Raw genomic sequence first — 22,647 nt, 5'->3', positions numbered from 1 at the left:
GAGACAACGTGCTTGCACTGAGAGAGGTGAAGGCACTGCATTTATTTAAAAATGGCCATGTACTTGTAGAAATGAAACAAAACAAAAACTCTTTCTCTTTCAGTTTGTGCATTGGACCAGGGGTTAAAAAAATCCAGTTACCTTTCCCCCCCTAATGTGACCTCATATAAGGGCTTATGAGTGGCACACAGCTAAAGACCTGTGTGTTAAAGATAACAGACAGATGGAAAGGGGTCAGATACTATTGTTCTCCAAGAGATTTATGCCGCTCCCTAACGGTGCGTGATACGACTGTTTAAAAAAGAAGCGGTCAGCGGCTTGACGTGCGTCAGAGGGAATGTGTGTTAGCCTGATTGGTAGGTGTCGCTGATGTGGGAGTGCCCTAACATGGGTGAGAATTAAATAGGACTAAATTAGGGTGGTGACTAAATTAGGGCGGTGTAGTGTAAATAAGGGTGGTGTACGGTGGTCACCTTGCACCTCCAGGGTCCGGGTTCGATTCCCGGCCAGGCTCGATTCCCGTTCCTGTGTGCATGGAGTTTACATGTTCTCCCCGTGCTTGGTGGGTTTCCTCCAGGTTCTCCGGTTTCCTCCCACAGTCCAAAGACATGCAGATTAGGCTAATTGGCGTTCCCGAATTGCTCATTTACATAGACAAAAAGCACTGTTTGGTTTGAAGTATGAAAAATTATTTCAAACCTATTATGTCAGTTTTGAAGGAGCATTGAGCCCTGTATTATCTTGTTAAAAAAATAGTAAAATACAGGACCTTTAATAAGGAGACCAATAAGGAGAGGTGCTTTAGAGTTTACGCCTGATGAAGGCAAAAGGAAAACGATTCTTTCTACTCAAACTCTCTGGACTTCTGGCTATGGATAGCTGAATCTTAAGTCTCAACCTCGCAACAACATCATGCAAAACAGCTGTGTCACCTGGGAGCGCTACTAATCTGAGTGTTCACTACAGCGCAGTGTAAAGTAGGCAGTTTAAATCATGGAAAACAGCCAAAACTGTAATCTCTAAACACATGATAAACCACAGATTTTTATGATTTTTTTCTACGCTTGTTTTTATGACCCGATTCCACCCACATTCAGTGACATGAAATGTGTTGCGTTTACTTCTCTCGTAACCTTTTGAGTCATTCAGAATATACGATAGCTAGATACATGCTTCGGGTCAAAGCTAGGATGGGGATTTGAATATTTTCAGATAAAGCTGTTTAAATGTTGGACAAAAACATATTGTAGTTCAATCACTTGTGTCCGACATGACTTTTTTTTTTAACCCAATGTATGTATAGTGTTTAAAAGGAAGCCTTTATTGAGAGCATACAGTATACTTAAACAAGCATCATGCTGACAGGCACAACCAGACATCAGGCTCGCATTCAGGACGGCATCTGGGATTCTTTTCTTCTGCGTTTCGGACCAATCAGAGATTTATAAAAATGATAATAATAAAAGAAAACAAACAAACAAACAAAAAAAAACATTTGAAGAAGGCCTGTGTAATGCTGTTTGTATTGCATTTTGGCTGAATTCCAGGAAGTATTTTCTTGACTTTATTATTTATATGGCAGTCGAATGGACAGGATCCAAAAATCTGACTTCATCCATTTTTTTCATATTTTGCTTCACAGAACTCAGACTTTCTTGTTTTTTAATATAGCTTTGAGGAATATTTTTCTCTTCTTTTTTTTTCTTCCTTTTTCGGCCCTCTAGTTGACCAGTTTCAGAGGAATTTTTTTTGTTTGTTAAGCCACTGTGACTAAAGAATTGTAAAAAAAAAAAAAAAAAAAAAAAAAGTCTAACTTAAGGCATGAACCAGTGGGAAAAGGATGCAAATAATTTGGCTAATGATTAGTATACTGGTGATGCTGAATGCTAAATGGTTGGAACGAACAAGAGGGGAAATGAGGTTGCTGCTGAGGTTGGTACGTAAACAACCAATTCATAATAAATTACATTTTTAGGCACTGTACGTGCATGTTATTCACAAGTTCTGACGCGTGTCCCTTTTGTTACACAGCGTCACTCGCGACTCCAGACGTTTCGTTGATTTCTTTGTCTCTTGTTTCATTTTCAACATCAAAGTACAAGGGTTGTTACAGTTTCTTGCATAAATAGAGTCCCTTGCTGTGTTCTGTAGCTTCGATAAATTACAGTTACAACAACTTATTTTTCTGTATTCTTTTTAGCTTACTGTCTCACGGTCAAAAGCTCGTGTTTTCCACACCTTTCTGTATCCTTTGGTGTCTTAACAACTACTGAACAACTAACGTGCGTGATAGACATGCAGCTACATAATTGTGAGGTGATGTCACAGAACAACTCATGAAATGATGTCACAATGCAAATTATGAGTATGATACTTGATGCTTAATGCTTAACTAATAGACTAAAATAAAATAAACACAACAACAAATTACAAGAATGAAATATTGGCCCTTACAGGCACTTTGCAGCCTGGCGCAGTAAAACATTTGTTCTAATTTCTCTAATGAATCTGCACTACCAGTAAAAACATTTTGACACACCTTCTAAGTGCTTGGTCTTTCCCGAGTTAGATTTTTTTCCACATTGTAAAACAATACTGAAACAATAAATGCAATAATCTCTCTTAATCAGTCCAGTAATTATACCGGTAGTGTACTCAGACCTTTTACACTCACTGGTAAGTGAGCACTTCGAAGTCTAGTCTCAGAGACGGACTGCACATCTAGCTGTTGACCTATCTTTTTATTCCTCCTCAAACCGTACTGGCACATCTCAGAATTAAGGCTGAGAGATAAAGAGCGGGAGAAGAGAGACAGGGGACAGGTAGAGGAAATGTAAACATATAGCTACAAAGAGCTTAAGACCCTAAAGTGGTGGGGTAGTAAAAAGAAAGGGATTCGGCCATTAACGCAAGAAAATACCAAGGATGGAAAGGGCAACTTTGGTCGCAGCTACCATCAGTCCTACTTAGTCTAATGCGGAGTTCAATTAGAGCTGGGATTTTTCTGTTCTCTGTAAAAAAAAATGAAGCAGACCGGCTGTGACACCCGAGCAGCATGCATACCGTAGAAGATATATACCTCTCCATTTGCATGGTGCCTTTATCAATTTGCAAGCTGCAAATTCCACTCCTACATAAACACGTCTCCATTCATTTAATGGATGGCTGCATTTAGATTGGATTATGCTCTTATACAGGGAAATCAGATTGCAGGAAAGATTTTTTTTCCTTGGGAGTGCTGCAGGTATCCTACTGCTCTCTTCTCATTATAAATAATAATTCTGGTCTTTAGTGCACTAGTGGTGTGTACATACACTAAAACACATCCAGGGCTTGCCATCTAGAATAGGTGGTTCATGTGTCTGTTACTGGCAGTTGTGGAAAACCATGCACATGCACGAACAATAGGGATGAGAGATGATGTGAAATAAATAGGATTCACCCAGCGCTTACTCACATATTCCCATTAATCAGGGTTGGAACCTTCTTGCAATTTTAAAATGATCTATAATATAACCATGGTCAGTAAAAGAAGATGCTTTTTTCCAAATTTAACCCACAATAATTGCCATGGCACCCTGTGGCACCACTGAAAATTATACTCCATTTTCTCAATGAGTGTATTATGCCCTCAGAGACATTGCTATTGTGCAGCTGTGAGATGCTTTTTATTCATTTCTTTTTACTATTACTATCTGAGCTTCTACATCTTTCCGTCAAGTTTTTTTTTTTTTTCCCACAAGAATTTTACTTCATATTTTTAAATGTATAGTTCGTAGTGATTTCTTATCCAATACTATTCTGGTCCGTTATCCTGACTTTTTAGCATGCACTGCCCTATGCATAAAGTATATTATCACTGAGTACTTATTGTCATGTCTTTTTATTATAGATTAAGATAAAGGTATAAAAAAAATCACCTGGACTTATTCTATTGTACAACCTATCTATTGTAAGCCTATGCCTACAGATTCCTGTTTTTCGCTGTCAAGATCAGAATCCGATGTGTTCCCGGATGTTTTTTCTGTTTACCACGTTTGTAAAGAGTGCGTATTTGTGTCACCGTAGCCCAATGCCATAATGTTCTGAAAAGCCAATGACATCGCTTCTTTCTATCATGTGATCACTAAAGCGAAGGTACTTCCTGTGCAACTCAGCAGCTTCCGTGTGTGGTTTAAGTGTGTTTAGAGAATGGTCAAGCCAATAAAAGGATGTTTTCACTTTGTTATCGCCATTATGATCACTGCAGTAGTAATAAATGACAGGACTGGGTAAGCATCGCTTAATCAATCAATCAATCAATCAAAATTTATTTATATAGCGCCCTACAACAACCAAAAGGTGCCCAGGGCGCTTTCCAGTATAAAAACAAAAAACATAAAACACAACAATCAAAACAGGACAATATACATAAAAACAATTATCAAATCAATAGCTACATATCAAAAGCAAGTCTAAAAAGATGTGTCTTTAACTGCAATTTAAAAGCACTGAGCTCAGTGATACTTCGAAGCTGTCCCGGTAGTGCGTTCCACAGTTTTGGGCCCTGAAAAGCAAATGACCGACCTCCAAACTTTTTATAATTAAACTTGGGTATGACCAACGTGGTATATTCAGAAGAGCGCAAAGTTCTGGCTGGGTGGTGGACCATTATCAACTCCGCGAGGTAAACAGGGGCCAGACCATTGATGGCCTTAAATACAAACATCAGGATCTTAAATTCCACCCTAAACCGCACTGGAAGCCAGTGGAGTGAGCGGAGGACTGGACTGATGTGAGAGCGTTTAAAGGTGTTGGAAAGAAGACGTGCTGCAGCATTCTGTACCAGTTGAAGCCGATTGAGCAGTGATTGACTGAGTCCAGAGTAGAGGGCATTACAAAAGTCAATCCGCGAGCTGATGAAGGCATGAACAGCTTTTTCAAGATCAGCTCGGGTCAAAATTGATTTGACCTTACTGAGAAGCCTTAGCTGGTAAAAACTTGCCTTCACAACTGCACTTATCTGTTTATCAAAAAACATGCCACTGTCAAAAATAACACCCAGGTTGCGCACTACCGGAACAAACCGAGGTGTTAAAGGACCAAAACTGGGAGAACCGCTAGATGGATCCGGAGTAAACAAAATGTACTCAGTCTTTTCTTCATTCAGGTGCAAGAAATTATGAGAAAGCCATTTTCTGATGTCATAAATACAGTCATAAAGAGAGTCCAATGCAGAACCATTACTCAGAACCACAGGAAGGTAGATCTGAAGATCGTCTGCATAGAAATGAAAACGGACATGTGCTTAATGTCCGCGATACGTCCTGTGAAATAGGACATTATGCGCATTGTGTGATTGTTATTTACTTAACAACACCATGTGGGATATGATGGAGAAATCACTTTAGAAAACTTAAAATACACGTAGTCCCCTGACTTACGAACTGCAAATTTCCGCAGATACGAACGGACCGCGGTTTACAAATCACAGAAGTAGATCACATGTAATGTACAAAAAATAGACACTGCGGTGAACCAGATACCAATACAATTATATACAATACTTCCAAATGTCTAAAGTCCAGTATGTTGTATGTGTGTATGTGTGATGGTGCGGAAAAAATGGTCACATGATTGCAGTGTGGGGAAAGGGGACAGAAATTTAATTAAGTAGATTGGTATGCTTTACATTGTGTATATTCGTGTTACACGCGTATAAGTCTCACTTTGTCAGACTTAAGAACAAATCGGACTTACGAACTACCTGTATGCACAAGTGATTTGTTTGAAAGAGAAATGAGGTGCACATGCTGTGTTAACCTGCTGGTTAACCGGTGCATACCTGCACTATGTTTGCAAGCTGGAAAGTAAAACTAAACCTGGAGGAGGAGGCTGATAAAGGTGTAAACTGAAGTTTTGGTCCTGTTTATGGGCTTCTCATGATCTTTAACCATCTTTGTTTGGTAAACAGTTTTGTGTGCAACAAAACTCACCACTTTCTCATTCTTTCTTTTTCTAATTTGCTGTCATTTCTTGCAATTTGCTTCAGCACAAAATCAAAATCTAAGCATGAGTTTGCTATATTTTTATCAAAACTCAACCAATGTATTATTGATGCTAAATTGCATACTTAAATTACCACAAACACAAATGCAGGCTGATGTATCCATTGTGACAAAATTGTGGAGTTATAGCATTTTGAAAAATAACACACACACACACACACAAATAAACACTCACTCACTCACTCACTTACTCACTCACTTACCTTCTATACTGTTTTATCCTGAATTCAGGGTCGCGGGAGGCCTGGAGCCTATCCCAGGAGGGCACACACACACAAACTCACACACTCATTTACACACTACGGGCAATTTTAGGAACGGCAATTCATATCCAACATGTGTTTGGACTGTGGGAGGAAACCGGAGTTCCCGGAGAAAACCCACCAAGTAGGGAAGAACATGCAAACTCCATGCACACAGAGACAGTAATCGAATCTGGCTGGGAATAGAACCCGGACCCTAGAGGTGCAAGGCGACAGTAACAAACAAACAATTTTTGTCAAACAAACAATTTGACAAAATATAAAATGTTTTAAATGCTCTTGTAACACAAAATATTGTAAACAATAAATGTACTTAATATAATAATTCAAAAAACAGCCGTACTTTACATCAGACACACACAGATATACCCCGTATTGAATAAGTTTTGACTCATACCTCCTATGTCTGCTAAATAGCGTTAATTAACGCCGTTCATCACTTTATCATGGTGTCGGTCTAAAGCACAGACAACACAAAACCAGCAACAATAAAGACAACACTTTCCTCTGGCCTTTCCCTGACTGTTATTGATGTGTGTGTGTGTGTGGGGGGGGTAATCATGCAATCCCTCAGGGCCAGTGGCTCACTGGGAAAAACAACATTGTTAATTACTCCCAGTATGTCACCACATCTAAAAGTGTAATGTTTCCCAATTAGCAAACATTTTACAACTCACACTACACTTACACATAACAAGCATGATTTAATTTTTTTTTTTACTTCTTCTTAGCAGGGGGGCACTGTGGCACACTTAGTTTTATCTAATCACAGCTCCAGGGGCACTGATGTCATTCCACACTACCACCAGAATACTACCCACTTAGTACCACGGTCTTTTTGATAGTACCATGGTACGGATTCTAACTTGCTGATACGCTATGGTACATCATTATAATATTGTACAGTACATACTTTGGGATCCTGTCCTCTGTTCTTCTTGTGGGTTCTCTGGTTTCCTTCTACCTCCCCAAACATGCCAGGGGTGAACTGGTAAATCTAATACTTTAGACACCATGTCAGTATGAATATGAATGTATTAGGTTTAAAATCAAGCAAAGGTAGAAAAATAGTTTGATGTGTCCGCTGCACTCCAATGCGCTTACTGGCCGGGAGAGATACCGAACACACAACACACACAGCACGTGTGAAGGAAATACCTGTTCCCAGTAAAACAAAAGTGTTCCGGCGAGCCATAGGATGAACATATTATATATGCATGTTATCTTCTTGACATGCCCTATTCACCTCACAATGTTTTCCAAGTTATACTGCATATTACCATATATAGAATAATTACTCTCATCCCTGTACATATGGACCCATACCCTAATTTACCACATTGTTATACTGCATTTCATTGGCTTTATACATGTACTTTGCACAATAACAGCTAAATCTAATCTAATCTAATTTAATCAACTCCAATCTAATCCAATCTAATCCATCCCAATCTAATCCAATCCAACTCAATCTTATCCAATCCAATCTAATCTAATCTAATCCAATCAAATCCAACCCAATCTAACCCATTCCAACCCAATCCAATCTAATCTAATCCTATCTAATCTAATCCAATCTAATCTAATTCAATCTAATCTAATCTAATCTAATCCAATCTAATCTAATTCAATCTAATCCAAACTAATCTAATCCTATCTAATCCAATCCAATCTAATCTAATTCAATCTAATCTAATCTAATCTAATCTAATCTAATTCAATCTAATCTAATCCAATTTTATATGCTCTCACCTGTTACTATTTCTTTTGACCAATAATGACTTAGGTAGTGGTAGGGCATTTGCGTGCAGAAGTTTACATCTGAGTTCCTCTTGTACTACTTCCCTACAAACCACATACAAAAGGCTATTATTTTAAAACGCACTGAGATAAATAGTAGACCTCTTGCAAGACGTAATTGCAGGACGTAATATATCCCTGAGGGCTAGTATTAAGGGGCTAGCAGGGCTAAGTACCCTGTCTTTTAAAATACATCAGTATAAGCTTTGTTTATTGGCATTCACATTGTATAGTTTGCTGTTATGCCCCTATCTCACCAATGCGGTTTGACTCGCGGTGAGATGCGGTGTTAGGCTCTGTTAGCCGCCACGATTTACCGCCCGACGTTCCTTGAAGTTCTGCAAGGTCCTTGAGCTTTTTTTGTGCGGAAAGATGGAAACGTAATCACTGCGAGCATGAATCATCACCCAAAATCTGTGGTTCTCAAAGTGTGGGGCGCGCCCCCTAGTGAGGAATACAGACATGACAGGTGGGGCGCAATGAACGGGAGGGAATTAGTGGAAAATAATCGGAATTCACACTTTTCTTGATTGACAATAAAGATTGGACACTCGAAACTAAACAATCACACGCAAAGAAATGTATCATTAATACAGGTAAATTAAAATAACATCAGAGAAAAAGTGGAACCATAGTGCAACAATAACGGTTTAACGTCGGCATGTTAATTGCAGAGGAACAATATATAAGGAAACATTCGGTATTATATATGTCATTTTATTCATTCCAATGTGTATGCTGATGTTTCTGTATTTTTGTTAAACATTAATATTTTATCAGGCAGTACTAGTCTGGCATTTCTAGTTTCCAGTGCGGTAACAAAGTTACTTTTTGATCCTTCAGGCGCTGAACAGAAGGGAAGATCAATATCGTTCTACGCTTTTTGTTGGTGTGCGGCATTTTGCGAAGATCCCTAAATCATTCATTGTGCCATAGAGAATAATGGTGTTTATGCTTTTAAACATGTATAATTTAAGGCGGATATAGCTTCAAGATAATGTAGAGAGGAAATATATGTGGGTATTTTATTTGCGGGTTTATTTACGCAGCTATTGAATTCGGAGATGCGAATATCAAACTAACTTTACTGCGGACACAAACCCGGTCAGTAGCGTACTGTACTGTATGTAGTGAGCATAATAACATCAATGGATGCATTTGTTACATGGACCACAAAAAAGCAGGTGAATCAGCACTATCAGCCTAATCAACCAAAAAGCAGCCGAAAGGGAAACATGATGAAACCTACTGTACGTTGCGCTTGGATTCATGGTGGGGATGGTGGGGCAGAGGAGAGACCCGTGTGTGTTTTGTGTCTTAAACCGCTGGCAGCAGACACCATGAGACTCAACAAAGTAGGAAGACACTTAGAGACGACACACCCCAGTCACGTTAATAAGCCACTCGACTTCTTTGAAAGAAAGCTCTAGATAAGTGACGAAATAAGCCTGTTATAACAATAGCACGTGTATTTTATCTGTTTCGAACTTGGTGTTGATCTTATTGGTTTAGAAATCGATATTTCAATAAATAGTAAACTTGGCCAATTTTGTTATCATTTTGTTGACAAGTGGGGCTTGAAAGTTCGCTCACCCCCTTAAGTGGGGAATGAAAGAAAATGTTTGAGAACCACTGACTTAGTGTATGATTGGGTGGGTGAGTGTGTATGTGCTTGTGCCCTATGATGGATTGGCACCCCATCCAGGCTGTACCCTACTTTATTCCTTAAGCTCAAAAGTCTGTGACGGTACACAGAATAAACACTATAAATAATGGACGGAACGGAATATAACAGCGCCACCAATGGTTAAGAGAAAGATACACAGTACGGTACCCGAAATATTAAAATAGTCTGGACACCACTTATTTGGACATCCTAGTCTAAAACAAAACCCAAGCCATTTATTTGGATTGGTTGTCCTTCTTTACAGCTACGACAGCTTCCATTCTTCTGGAAAGGATTTTAACAAGGTTTTAGAGTGTGTCTTTGAGAATATGTGCCTCTTTAGTCAAAAGAGCATAAGTGAGGTCAAGCACTGGTGTTTGACAAGAAGACATGGCTTTTAAGTCGTTTGATATTTCAGTCCATCGCAAAGCTCTTCAGTGGGCTTGAGGACAGGGATCTGTTCAGGCCTCCCAAGACCTTCTACATCATCCACATGAAATATCACTTCATTTGGAGCTGTTGCAGGAAATCAGGACATTATAACGTCCCTAATAGGAATGTCTATTGTGTATCATCACTTTCGGCTATCCATAAATGCGTGCAAGTAAATGGAGTGGGATTCAATCTCTGGGTTGATGTCCACTCAGCCAGCTTTACACACAGACACACGCGCACACCCATCTGTTCTGGTACTGGAGAGAAAATCACCCGCATTTGTGTTCCTGTGAAGACATGGAGACACTCTTGACAAAGCTCTCTGTCTCCTTTCATGTGTCTGCCCTTTTCATCTGCACTCGTCCCTCTCTCCTTATTCTCTGCTTCCAGAAAAGCACGCACACACACACACACACACACACACTCACAGTCTCTCTCTCTCTCTCTCTCTCTCTCTCTCTCTCTCACACACACACACACACACACAAGTACACACCCATATGTTCATTGACTGGAATACACGCAAGCCACATGAAAGAACGGATACAGTATGTTTCCAGAGGTGAGAGAGTGGGACAAGATAAAATGAAGATGGTTGCCTGGTAAATGTGTGAAAAAAACGGAGAGGAAAAGATGAAACAGCTAGAACTGGCAGATTCCGCTCTGTCTCTCTCTCTCTCTCTCTCTCTCTCTCCCTCTCACACTGACAATTGTGGCTGAAAACGGGGTTTCTCTGAATCTAACAATTACTCTCGCACGCATACACACAGAACGCTAAGCTCAGTTACACAGCAACACACTCATTTTGCTGACTTGCTTTGTACTTTATTTCCTCTCTTAGTATTTCCTGGGTGACTGCATGCAGTCAGGTTAACAGTCAGGATTCTGATTCCTTTGTTGTCCTGTGATAACCATCTGGTGTGGATTCATTCGTTATCCACAAAACACACACGCCATTATGCACCATCAGTGCACTCATTATTAGACATGGTGCATGAAAGAAAAGTGGTAAAAGTAAGTCGTACAATGCTACAAAACATAATCCTTATGATTTATCTCACAAATTATCTTTCGTTTTCATTATACATGAGCTTGAAGAATAGCACTTGCTCCAGAAAATGAAATTAGTTTGCTTTTACATATCACCTACAGTATCTGGTGACTAAACAAAAAAAAAGTGATATTTGAGTGGTTAAAAATATCTTGAATGTAGTCAAACTGATCTAAAATTTATTAGAAATTTCATTTTAAGACCTAAAACTTGGAAAGCCAAGGGAAGCAAGTTTACATAATTCTTTTGTGTTTTTTTTGCATTTTGTGCAAGATTTTGTGAAAACATAGCATCATGGGTCCCAAAAATGTTAGCAAGGATGGTAGCAAGAAGAACAGGAAGCCACTTTTAGTTTCGTTTCTCAGTTTTGAGGAATCATAAATAAAGGTTAAGTGAGGTCAATTTATTTAATAGTTTACTTGACTTACATGTCTTTTCTAGATGCTTCGTTTTTATAGTATATGCAAAAATTGTTGAAAATTGGTAATATTTTTAGGTGGCTGGAACAGATTATCTGCATTTACATTATTTCATATGGAAAAATGCGCTTCACAATACGCATTTTCGCATTAATAACTTAATAACCTCCGGAACGGATTACATTTGTATGCTAAGGTAGCACTGTATATGATTAAAGCAACCAATTGTAAAATTGTCTTTTTCTAAATAAAAATTAAAATTTTTAATTAATAAAGTGTACTTTTTAGGGCTGCACAATTAGATTAAAAAAAAAAATCACACTGCCATAAATCTATATCTAATCCTATATATCTAGGCGAAAAGCAAAGAATTGGACGAATGATCTCATTAAAACAGTTGCTTACTTATTTATTATTTATTTACACCTCAAAAATGTTTTAAAAAATGCGCAAATACTTAAATTATTGACAAACAGCATCTATTTCCAACTAATTGTATATTACCTGTAATAACATTTGCAATTAAATAATTGCACAGGTCTATAATGCAATTTAAATTTAATGTGATTATGTGTGCAGCACTAGTTAATTTCTTGTTCTTTTGGGAATGTATTAGTAATTTTGTTTTTTTTTCAAGAAATAATTGCTTAAAGCTAGCAAAATTGTCTGCCAACAAAATTTTATAAAAGTAACCCTAGTAATCTTATTTTTTGTTAACCTTATATTAAGAAAATCCTTTTTTTTTCTAGTCAATTTGACTAGATATTTTTATATATTTTCAATTGCTATTACGAGACATCACTTTCGCTTTCATCTTTACAATGAGTGGACCTTGTTGACATTTGATCAAGGCATAATTCCAGTGTTCATTTCTCTAATTAGCTGTAAGCCAGATATTATACCTCATTTAAAAAAATCTTTTGTACTCTGACATGAAAAAGCATTTCATTTGTGTTATATAACCCAAGTAACGTGAGTCAGAGATTCTCTTCGTCCAATTCGTTTCTCCTGAAGCTATTTTAGAATCGCTGATCGGATGAACTGTTCGGCATGCGGACGGTCTTTCAAGATAAAAACCCCTGGCCTTTTTAAAAGCCCTAAAGCAGAACAAAATACTACAGGGATTAGAGTGTAGGCAGAGATAGATAGATAGTTAGTTAGAGAGAGAGAGAGAGAGAGAGAGTGAGAGAGAGAGAGAGAGAGAGAGTGTGTGTCTTGAGATACTCTTCAGACTTTGTCCAAATTCATTTTTTTTTTCGTTTGTTCATTTCTTTCTCTTTCACTCTGTCACTATCTCAGCCAGATATTCAATTATTTTTCTTTGGTTTATAATTCATGAAATGGTTTATTCTTTATTATATGTATTCGCCTTTTTCTTTTGACTGATTTTTCTTCCATTTGTCTTTAGCTCGCTTGATCTCTCTCTCTCTCTCTCTCTCTCTCTCTCTCTGTCTTTTCATGTCTCTCATATCTTTTTATCTTACCTCGTCTCTTTCTTTGCTTTAATCTCTCTTACTTTTCCCCTGTCCTTCCCATGGTTGATCAATTGTCATTGATTTTAAGGGATTTCTTTATATGCTTCCTTTACTGTCTTTTTCTTTGGACATCAGATAAATCAATCACCCAATTTGGTGGAAAGGTGGAAGATCCTGACTGTTACAGTACTCATAAAGACAAGAGGATCCAGGTTGGCCTATAGTGGTACAATAATTCTACATTCTGTTTTGACCTAAAGTGATTACTGAAATGATTTGAAATGGAAATGTTTGCTAAAAGCATTCTAAATTACCCATTTCGTTTTACTTTGACCAAATCATCTAAACACTGCTTTACTGATCCAATATTTCATTTTTTATTTAACAAATTAAACCAGGTCTCAGAGCTCCCCCACGATGTCTTTTAATACTCTAGCTAAAAAAAAAACTCCTTAGATAATGCATTTATTCATTATACATACACTCCTTCTCCAAATGTGCAATTTCTGTGTCTATGTAAATGAGCTACTGCTAAACCATTTCCCTCCAGAAAACAATAGAGCTGGTATCTTCTTCTATGAGGTCATAATAGGGGAAAAATCTAATTGGCTTGTTTAAGCTCCAGCCAGTACAAAAATGGAAAAAGAACAAAAACATCCTCAATTTCTATTTGAACACACATACTGGGGACACAACTGAATTTTCTAAAAATGACAATATAACAATATTTTTCATAATAGCTCCCCTTAAAGATTTAAAAATACCAATACATATGTATGTAAAAAGGCAGCATGGAGGCAGAGTGGTTAGCACTGCGACCTCACATTCGTGGTTGAGGGTTTGAGTTTGCTGTCCCTGTCCTTGGTGGGTTTCATCCAAGTGCTCCGGTTTTCCCCCCTCATCCAATTAGGCTAATTTGTGTTCCAGAATTGCCAGGAACACATTGTTAGTGTGTTCCTGGCAATTCTGCCAGTGTTAGCGTGTGTGCATGCTTGTGCCCTGTGATGGACTGGCACTCTATCCAGGGTGTATACCGCATTGTGCCACAATTCCCGGTGATAGGCAGTGTAGAGAATGCACACAATATGCACACTAGGGGCACTCCTATACCTTTTTAATAAATCATCGTTGCTTAATACATTTTCATTCTGAGTTTAACTGACAGACCCCACTGAGTTAATTTCAGTGCTTGACTCTCAGTGCAGCATTGGTTAATTCGTCCTTCTGGATATTTTTTTTTTCTACTGCTCCTTGTTACCCGCTGCTGCCACTGGGACTGGTATGAACACTATATCCATCTGAACAGGATATATAATCTTCCCAATGAGATTTATCTTTGATTTACACACATCTCACGTCTGTTATGAGCCGAAAGCATCGCTACCATTTATACTGAAATTTAACTCAATTAGGTTATTTCTAAATTGGATTCATTTAATCCTAGACACTTTTTCCATTTGCTCACTACATTTTATTTTGTTCACTGCCTTCAATGACTTATCTGTGCTTAGCAAGGGAGTGTGTTTTTAGTCAACACAAGTGCACAACGCTCTGCATGTGTCTATTCAGTGTCCTCGTCCACATGGAATATGTTATGCGTCATTAAGCTATATCTCTGTTTGCTTAATTTAGTGTGATCATCTGGAAGTGCAGGAGAGAGTGCGAGCACAGACACACACACACACACACACAGACCAAATCATTGTTACATAACAAATGACCGCAAAAGAACTAAGCATCTGTGTATTTTTTGTTTCTTTGCTTTAATAAGTGGTGACCAGTATTATGTAGTTTATACTTAGCTAGATATAAGCTGCGTTTAAATTGAGTCATGTTCTGTGTTTCCTTATAAACAACTCATTTTATAGACTTTACTATGTTTAACCACTTATAATAACTTGATGCCATGTGTAATAAGCATCCATACCGCTTTATCCCGTATACAGGTTTGAGGGGAGGGGCCCAGGAGAATATCCCAGAAGACTTAAGGTACACCCTGAACAGGTGTCCATCGCAGGGCACACACATACACACACTCACATGCCAGGGGCAATTTGGGAGGTCTAGTTAACCTAACCTGCAGGTCTTTGGACTGTGAGAGACAACCCACCAAGCATGGGGAGAACATGCAAATTCTATGCACACATCGAACCCAAACCTTGGAGGTGCAAGACGACAGTGCTTAACACTGAGCCACCGTGCCGCCCATACATAATAATTTTTTTAGCAATTAAAGGCAGAATTTTCCAACACTTTTGCTGTTAAATGACAATATAACTGATCATTTTGCCTCATGTTTACTGTCACAGTTGACTAAAAAACACTCTGAACTTCTGAGGTTAATGTTGATATGTCTGATGGTGTTGACTGAGATAAGCGAATTCAGATTCATCCGGGTTAAATAACATGATCCTTTATATGACTCACGAATCATAAATCCTTCTCTTCATTTACTCGGATTTGTTTGAGTCCTAAGTTATCCTTCTGCTAACAACAACATAGATAAATACAAACTAAAAATTACACCATTCAGTTGGTCAAAAGCTAGTAACTGTAGGAACAAGTAGCTGACTGAGTTGTTTAGAAAAATTCCCGCAAGGTCAGAAACGTGAGACTGAAAATTGCAGGTACTGATTCATCTGAATCGTTGACTTGTAGCGCATAGTGAAATAGACGGATCCAAGAGACTCAGTGTGTGTTCATAAGGCCAAGTATTAGGTGGGTTCTGAGAATTCGTTTTAGCGCCCCTAGTGGAGGACCATGGTTAAACCGGCAAATACTGGCTACTGGCATTTGTATCGCGCCGGCTTCAGATCTGTCGAGCTGGAACCGCGGCGTGAAACAGCCAGATTTAAGGGACTTAATGTGTGGAATTCATAAGTCCAAGGATTCCGTGGATTCTAAGAATTCAGTGAACGTCCTCTAGTGGAGGGACCAGTAGGGAAGACCCGGATCCATTCAGTGAGTGATTCAGAAGAATTCTAATCCGTTAATAGATCCGTGTTTCTCGTCTCTAGTTGACTCATTGTTACCGTCACCATGAGTTTAGTCTCATTTAAGCAAAAAACATCCATGATTGCGACCGACAGTAAGTGTAACCTACAAAGTGGAGTACGATTAACAATTAAATTATTATCAATTAAACTGATGAGGACATGATCTACAGAGACAATCTGAGGTAAATATTGTTATGTCTGATAGTGTTGATCATTTTTACTGTTACTATGACTTGACTTTTTCCCACAGTCCCCCACAGTATACTTTCCATGTTGACTAGAAGATACTATTTACCAACATTTCTGAGGTAAATGATAACTTCGCTGATGGTTATGACTCGTTTTTGATATCATTAATGACTAGAAGATACAGTTTACCAACACTTCTGAGGTAATGAAAAGATGCCCGATAGCTTTGTCTAGTTTCGCCGCAGGGATTAGCAAGCCTGTTCTCAGAATCCAGATTCATTAGCGGAGTCAAAACAAAGACACAGTTGACGAACATAACTTGAGGTAAATGTTGATATGTAATGGTGTTGACGTATTATTATAACCATTAAGACTTCAATTTGTTCAGTAGTCTCAATTAGCCTCAGTTATTAACAGGTCTGTTTGCATCACCCATACATGTCCAAGCTTACAAGAATAATTTTCCAAAATGTCTGAGGTAAATGACAACATTTTTGTTTCTATCTTTTGCCTGCTTCCGTCAAAGGGTCACCACAGCGTACCATCTGGTTCGCCCTTACACTTGGCACAGGTTTTGTGCCGAATGCCTTCCCATTTTCTAACCAGGCTTGGGACCGGCACTACATGCAGTGGCTGGGTAGTATGGGGGAATTTAGGAATGGCAATTAGCCTAATCTGCATGTCTTTCAACTGTGGGAGGAAACCAGGGTACCTGGAGAAAGAACTTGGGAACAATGGGAGAACATGCAAACTCCATGCACACAGACCCAAGGTGGGAATTGAACCCCGACCCTGAAGGTGCAAAGTGACAATGCTCGCACTTCAAGGTATCAGGAAAAGCCACTGCATCTTTTCCAAAAACACAACAAAAAAAAAACTGTGCTAAATGTACTATAGATATTAATGATAGTTTTGTACCTTTTTTACTTTCACCATACCATCATATTGCTCATATTGCTTTAGTTAGACTTTCAACTAACTAGGCAAAGCCTAATGTCCCTATTTCCAAGTGTCCTGGAAGGAAAAGCACAATTTATCAAAATTTACTTTAAAAAAAAGTGGAAAATGTCGATATGCTGAATGGTTTTGACGTCTTATGTTAGTACAGTAGTCACAGTTCACAGAGAGTTCATCTTCCTCCACCTACTCCTAATTTTAAACCACATATTCATAGATACTGTATATTCGACACACAACTCTGCTGCTGCTCCAAAAAAAAAAAAAACACTCATTCCGAGCTGTGCCCTACAAAACAATCATGTTTCGGAAGCGTGGATTAGCTGATGTGGTTTTGACCGTAAACTCAGCTCAGGCAGGGGGCTTAAAGAGGCTCAGGAATTCAGAGCTTCAACAGATTTCATCTCATCTCGTCTTGTCTCAGGTTGGCACAGACCGGCTCGACCTAGCAGCTTTTAAAGTGGAAGACTCTTCAGTGAATGATAGAAGAGCTCTCTCTTTTTCTCACACACACACACACATAAAAAGAGTACAGGATTCCTTCAAGCGGTGCAGGTTTGGCCACATGTTGTCAGATTGAACAGAAGTGTGTAGGTGGGTTTGGCTAGCACTAATGCTTGGGATATCATTTGTTAGAAGAGTGTCTGAGAGACACCCCAAAAGAATGCTTGTCTGTGTATGTGTGTGCATGTGTGTGTGCATTTGTGTTTTCTCAGAACAGTTTCCAGTTCTTAGTTGTCCATCAATTTGACAGCATAGTAAACAGCACTATGTGAAAGTGCACATTGTATTTTTGGCAACTGAAATAAAATGGTGGCGATTCAACAAAAATGGGAATATTGCTGTTCTTTTTTTTTTTAGCCTTATCTGAGAAAGACAATACGGACCAGCGAGCGTTTAATAGCAAATGCTCTAAATAAATTATCACCACTGCACATTTGTAGGCTTTTAAGTTTTACTTAGAGCTTGCAAGAAGTACATTCTTGTATATCTTATCAATTGCAATTTATACGCACAGCCTGTTTTATAAGAATTTATAAGAAACCGCTCTGTTGCACCATCGACTTTTCCAACCAACCGAAATTAAATTATTCGATTATTTAAACTACGTTGTTTTCTTGAAATGGTCTAAACTATGTTTCAATCACTAAGCTAATTAAAATATTATATATTACAGCAATAAAAAGGAGACATTAGGTATAAAACAGTGAACATTTTCCTACCTAATTTAAATCTTTACAGAAGTATTGTTCTGAAGATTGTTCTTTTTAAAAGTGATTAAAAAGTGATTTAATCCGCTGTGATGCTGTGGTTTAAATCAGGTACCAGTGACGACTGAATAAATACAGAAATCACATCATGCAGCGTCATGTATGTTGTGTTAATGAAGAAGAAGTTTCTTGGATTCACAGTCCTCATATCTGACCTCCTGCTCCCTCCCTCAGGAAAGTGCACTACTCCCAATCCCGTGATTTTTTTGTTGGGTCCTAAGGGACCTGCACTGCAATTTCCTTCAGGATCAATAAAGTTTATTTTCTGTCTTTTTATCTAATCCCATTCTGACATACAGTACTAGTTCTAACAGAAGCATCATCAGAAGGAAGTCTACACCAAGCTTAAGGGATATTACAGTCACAGATATTAGATACACTCCCTCAGGAATGGTGGATGACAAAAGTCTCATGTATACAGCACATTTAAATGACTTTTTTTGAATAATGCAAATTAAGATAATAATAATAATTTGTTACATTATGCATTTAAATTGCTATACAACAATCTAAAGTTCTTTATTTTTCAAAACCTGCTGGACCCGACTGGGCATAAAGTAAAAAAAGACGTGTGCAGTACCCCGGTGTCACTCACTCAATCCATGTCGGCTTGATTGCTTGCTGAAAATCATGTACAGAAATCTGCCACAGCAGTTCTCAGGTCAATTCAAAATTCCCTAGTTTTAGCCCTTTTTTGTGCAGAGACACCCCGGCTTCAGAAAGTAAAAGTCCTGCAACATACAGTATTTGTCCCATCCATTAAGTAAAGCAGCTGTTTCTAATTAGCACAACTCTTCAGATAGGCGAGAACAATTAGTGACACATGACCTAATTTGTGCACAGGGAGAAATATAATGCATGGCAATGTCGTCTTAATACGTTTTGCCATCATTGTAAATGTAAAAGCCGCAGGCAAAATAATCGATGCAAAATGAACCGAAAAAATATATTGCATTGCAAAGAAGTTCCCTTCTTTAATTCTCCTAAATGATATAAATATAACTTGTTTCAATGGTATAAAACGTTGAAATGAATAAAATATTTAATGCATAATTCTCCCACATTCTCACTGAAAGATTTGCCGATACAATACAAGTTAATATAAGTAAAATATATTAGAGAGACAGGATTTTTTTTTTTTAGCAATTTTCATATATGTTCTTGAATAAGGATTTTGCAACTAAAATTTTCGTAAGAAACTTAATTTTTCACAGCATAAAATGTTTTGCACTGATGCCAAAGAAATTGCTGAAACAGCACCATGGTTACACTCAGCTAATCCTGAGTGTGTGGCAGCTTGGGCGCATCAGTGGGTGTGCGGCCGTTATGCAAAGAATTCTGTTGTCAGCCGCCTGTTTTTTTCGTCTGATTCTGCATTAATTTCCCTGTTTCGCTGCTGTTCGTTGCCATTGATTAGAGGGTCAGGGGTCAGTAATTACATCAGGGAATCTCCCATCAGCTCTGACTGACTTCTAACCCCTAATCATAGTGTTTCCTATTTTCTCACTAGTTATCAACCCTGTCAATAACTAAAGTGTAATAGTGTAATTTGTTTTTTTTTAAACCTAAAAACCATATAAAAGTAGTGTTACTACATTAATACTTTAGAAGTGTATTAGCAATACAAGCCTGAATTAGAAGAAACATTGTGCATGAGACTCATGAGAGGCGTCTTTCCCTGTGCACGGGTGCGTATTTAATTTTGTGTCCGCATGCATGGATGGAATTGTGTCTTTGTATGTGTGTGTGCATGCATGGAAATATGTGTGCACAAGTGCACGTGTCTGTGCATACATGCACACATTTTAGTATGTGCTTGAGCATGTGCATTAATCTTATATGGGCAAAAGTATTTGGCCAAACCTGCACTGACATTACATCCAAATAGATATGCTTCAATATGGAGTTGCACCTACAGTATAACAGCCAACACTTTCCTTGGAAGGCTGTCCACAAGATTTCGGAGTATTTCTGTGCATGGGGAAGTCATGCCCACTCATTCTGTAGAGTATTGGCACTGATGTTGGACGACTGCAATTTCCAGTTCCAATTCATCCCAAAGCTGCTCGAGGTCACAGGGCTCTATCCAGGCCAGTCAAGTCCTTCCAGATGATTGTCTTTATAAAAGTCCTTGCTTTGTGCACATGTTGGAATAGAAAAAGGACCTTGTTGCCACAAAGTTGGAAGCAGATGTCTTGTTCATATGCTGAAGCATTAAGACTGCCTGATTCACCTGAATTTTTTTTTTTTTTTTTTACAGGTTTGGCCAAATAGGGTTATGTTGTCCATATAGTGTTTATGTGTTTGTGTGCGCACACGTGCGGGCGTGCGTGCGCGTGTGCAGTAAGTTTGCGCGCACCCACCTTGATGAGTTTGCAGCGGATCTGCGCCGACACCATGTGGCTGTTGCGCAGGTTGCCCACGCGGAACATGAGGCAGAGTTTGCCGTCGCGTTGGGAGATCACGGCGTCCTGGCTGAACATGAGCGTCTCGGCGCGCTTCTTCGGCTGCGACATCTTGATGAACATGCAGCCGATGAGGAAGGCGTCCACGATGGAGCCGAGCAGCGACTGGAAGAGGAAGAGGATGATGCCCTCGGGGCACTTCTCAGTGATGTAGCGGTAGCCGTAGCCGATGGTCGCCTCGGTCTCGATGAAGAAGAGGAAGGCCGACGGGAAGTTGTAGACGTTGGCCACGCACGGCGTGTAGGACGAGTCCCGCGCGCGCTCCAGGTCGCCGCGCACGTACGCGATCAGCCACCACATGAACGCCATGACCATCCAGGCGACCGTGTAGGTCAGGATGAAGATCAGCAGGTTCCAGCGCCACTTCAGGTCCACCAGCGTGGTGAAGAGATCGGACAGGTAGCGGCTCGTCTCGCCGCCCAGGTTGCCGTGCTGCACGTTGCAGCGGCCGTTCTTCTCCACGAAGCGCTGCCGCTTTTTCTTCACCGGAGCCGAGAACGCGCCGCCGCCGTTCCCGCCGCCGCCGCGCGACGGGTTCCCCACCTGGTGATAGTCCTCGCCGAACTTGCGTCGGAGTGCTGCCATCTCCAACTTTTGCGCAGATGTCTTCACGCGCTGCCTCCTTCACAAAGCCGGCATCATTTCTTTTTCTTTCTTTCTTTTTATGTGTGTGTGCGCGCGCGCGCCTTCGGCTTCACCAAAGCTCCCGCGCGTGAAGCATCATCAAAGCAGACTTATTTAAACAGAGAGAACCGGCTGTTTCCCTCAGACCAGGACGGATGTTAGAGTTACTTAAGACAAAGTGATGGTTGTGAACAGAGCAAGAGGAGAGAGTGAGAAAGAAGGAGGAGGGACACTGGGTGGGCGCGTATAAGCTGTAGTATTCCCTTTTTCTCTCTCTCTCTCTCTCTCTCTCTCTCACACACACACACACACACACATATATATTACATACACATACATATATACACCATTTCCCTTTTCCCATTCTGCATTTTTTTCTCTTCTAAATACTGTAAATCTGTAAATCTTTTACTGTCCCTACTGCATCTCCTATAATATATTTAGGCTCAGACCGAGTATGAACAGAAGGCATGAGGTATAATTATTTTCACACAGTAAGACTTATCACCAGGCACGATATTATCACGATACTTAGGTGCCGATTCAATTCGCATTGCGATTCATTGAGGCTGGGAACTCGTCCCACAGACAGCGGATAGCTCAAGTATAGTTTGTGTAACAGGTTTCTGTTTATTTGTTTCCTGTTCTGCTGGGGTGACCCCTCAGACGCGACGATCAGCCACGCTGGATCCTGCGGCCTACGCTGATAAATCATAATATTCATTTTCATCAGATTTTGTTACGATTCTATGGCACCACAGCGACTTAGTTGTTAGCATGATGACTCCACCTCCATGTTCTGGGTTCTAATCCCACGTTAGGTCTGTTTGCATGTTCTTCCCATGCTTGGTGGGTTTCCTCCAGGTGTTTCGGTTTCCTCCCACAGTTCAAAGACATGCAGATTAGGCTAACTGGCGTTCCCAAATTGCCCGGAGTGTGTGGGTGAGCATGTGAGTGTGTATATATTGTTATATTGAACTTTCACCTGC

At 39.5% G+C, this 22,647-nt stretch overlaps 1 protein-coding gene across 1 annotated transcript in view; it reads right to left on the bottom strand.

The window, feature by feature from the left end:
- kcnj19a (potassium inwardly rectifying channel subfamily J member 19a) overlaps positions 1-21,765 on the bottom strand; it is a 44,253-nt gene extending 22,488 nt beyond the window's left edge. Inside the window, exon 1 of the mRNA XM_053515213.1 lies at positions 20,933-21,765. Within this exon, the coding sequence (XP_053371188.1) occupies positions 20,933-21,619 (687 nt within the window). The 5' untranslated portion in view covers positions 21,620-21,765. The remainder of the gene's footprint in view (positions 1-20,932) is intronic.
- Between the last annotated feature and the right edge of the window lie 882 nt (positions 21,766-22,647).

Source organism: Clarias gariepinus, chromosome 16 (genome assembly GCF_024256425.1).
Source record: "Clarias gariepinus isolate MV-2021 ecotype Netherlands chromosome 16, CGAR_prim_01v2, whole genome shotgun sequence".
In the NCBI taxonomy this organism is placed as follows: Eukaryota; Metazoa; Chordata; class Actinopteri; order Siluriformes; family Clariidae; genus Clarias; species Clarias gariepinus.
The sequence above is the reverse complement of the archived record's forward strand: the minus strand, read 5'-3'. Positions and strand labels throughout refer to the sequence as shown.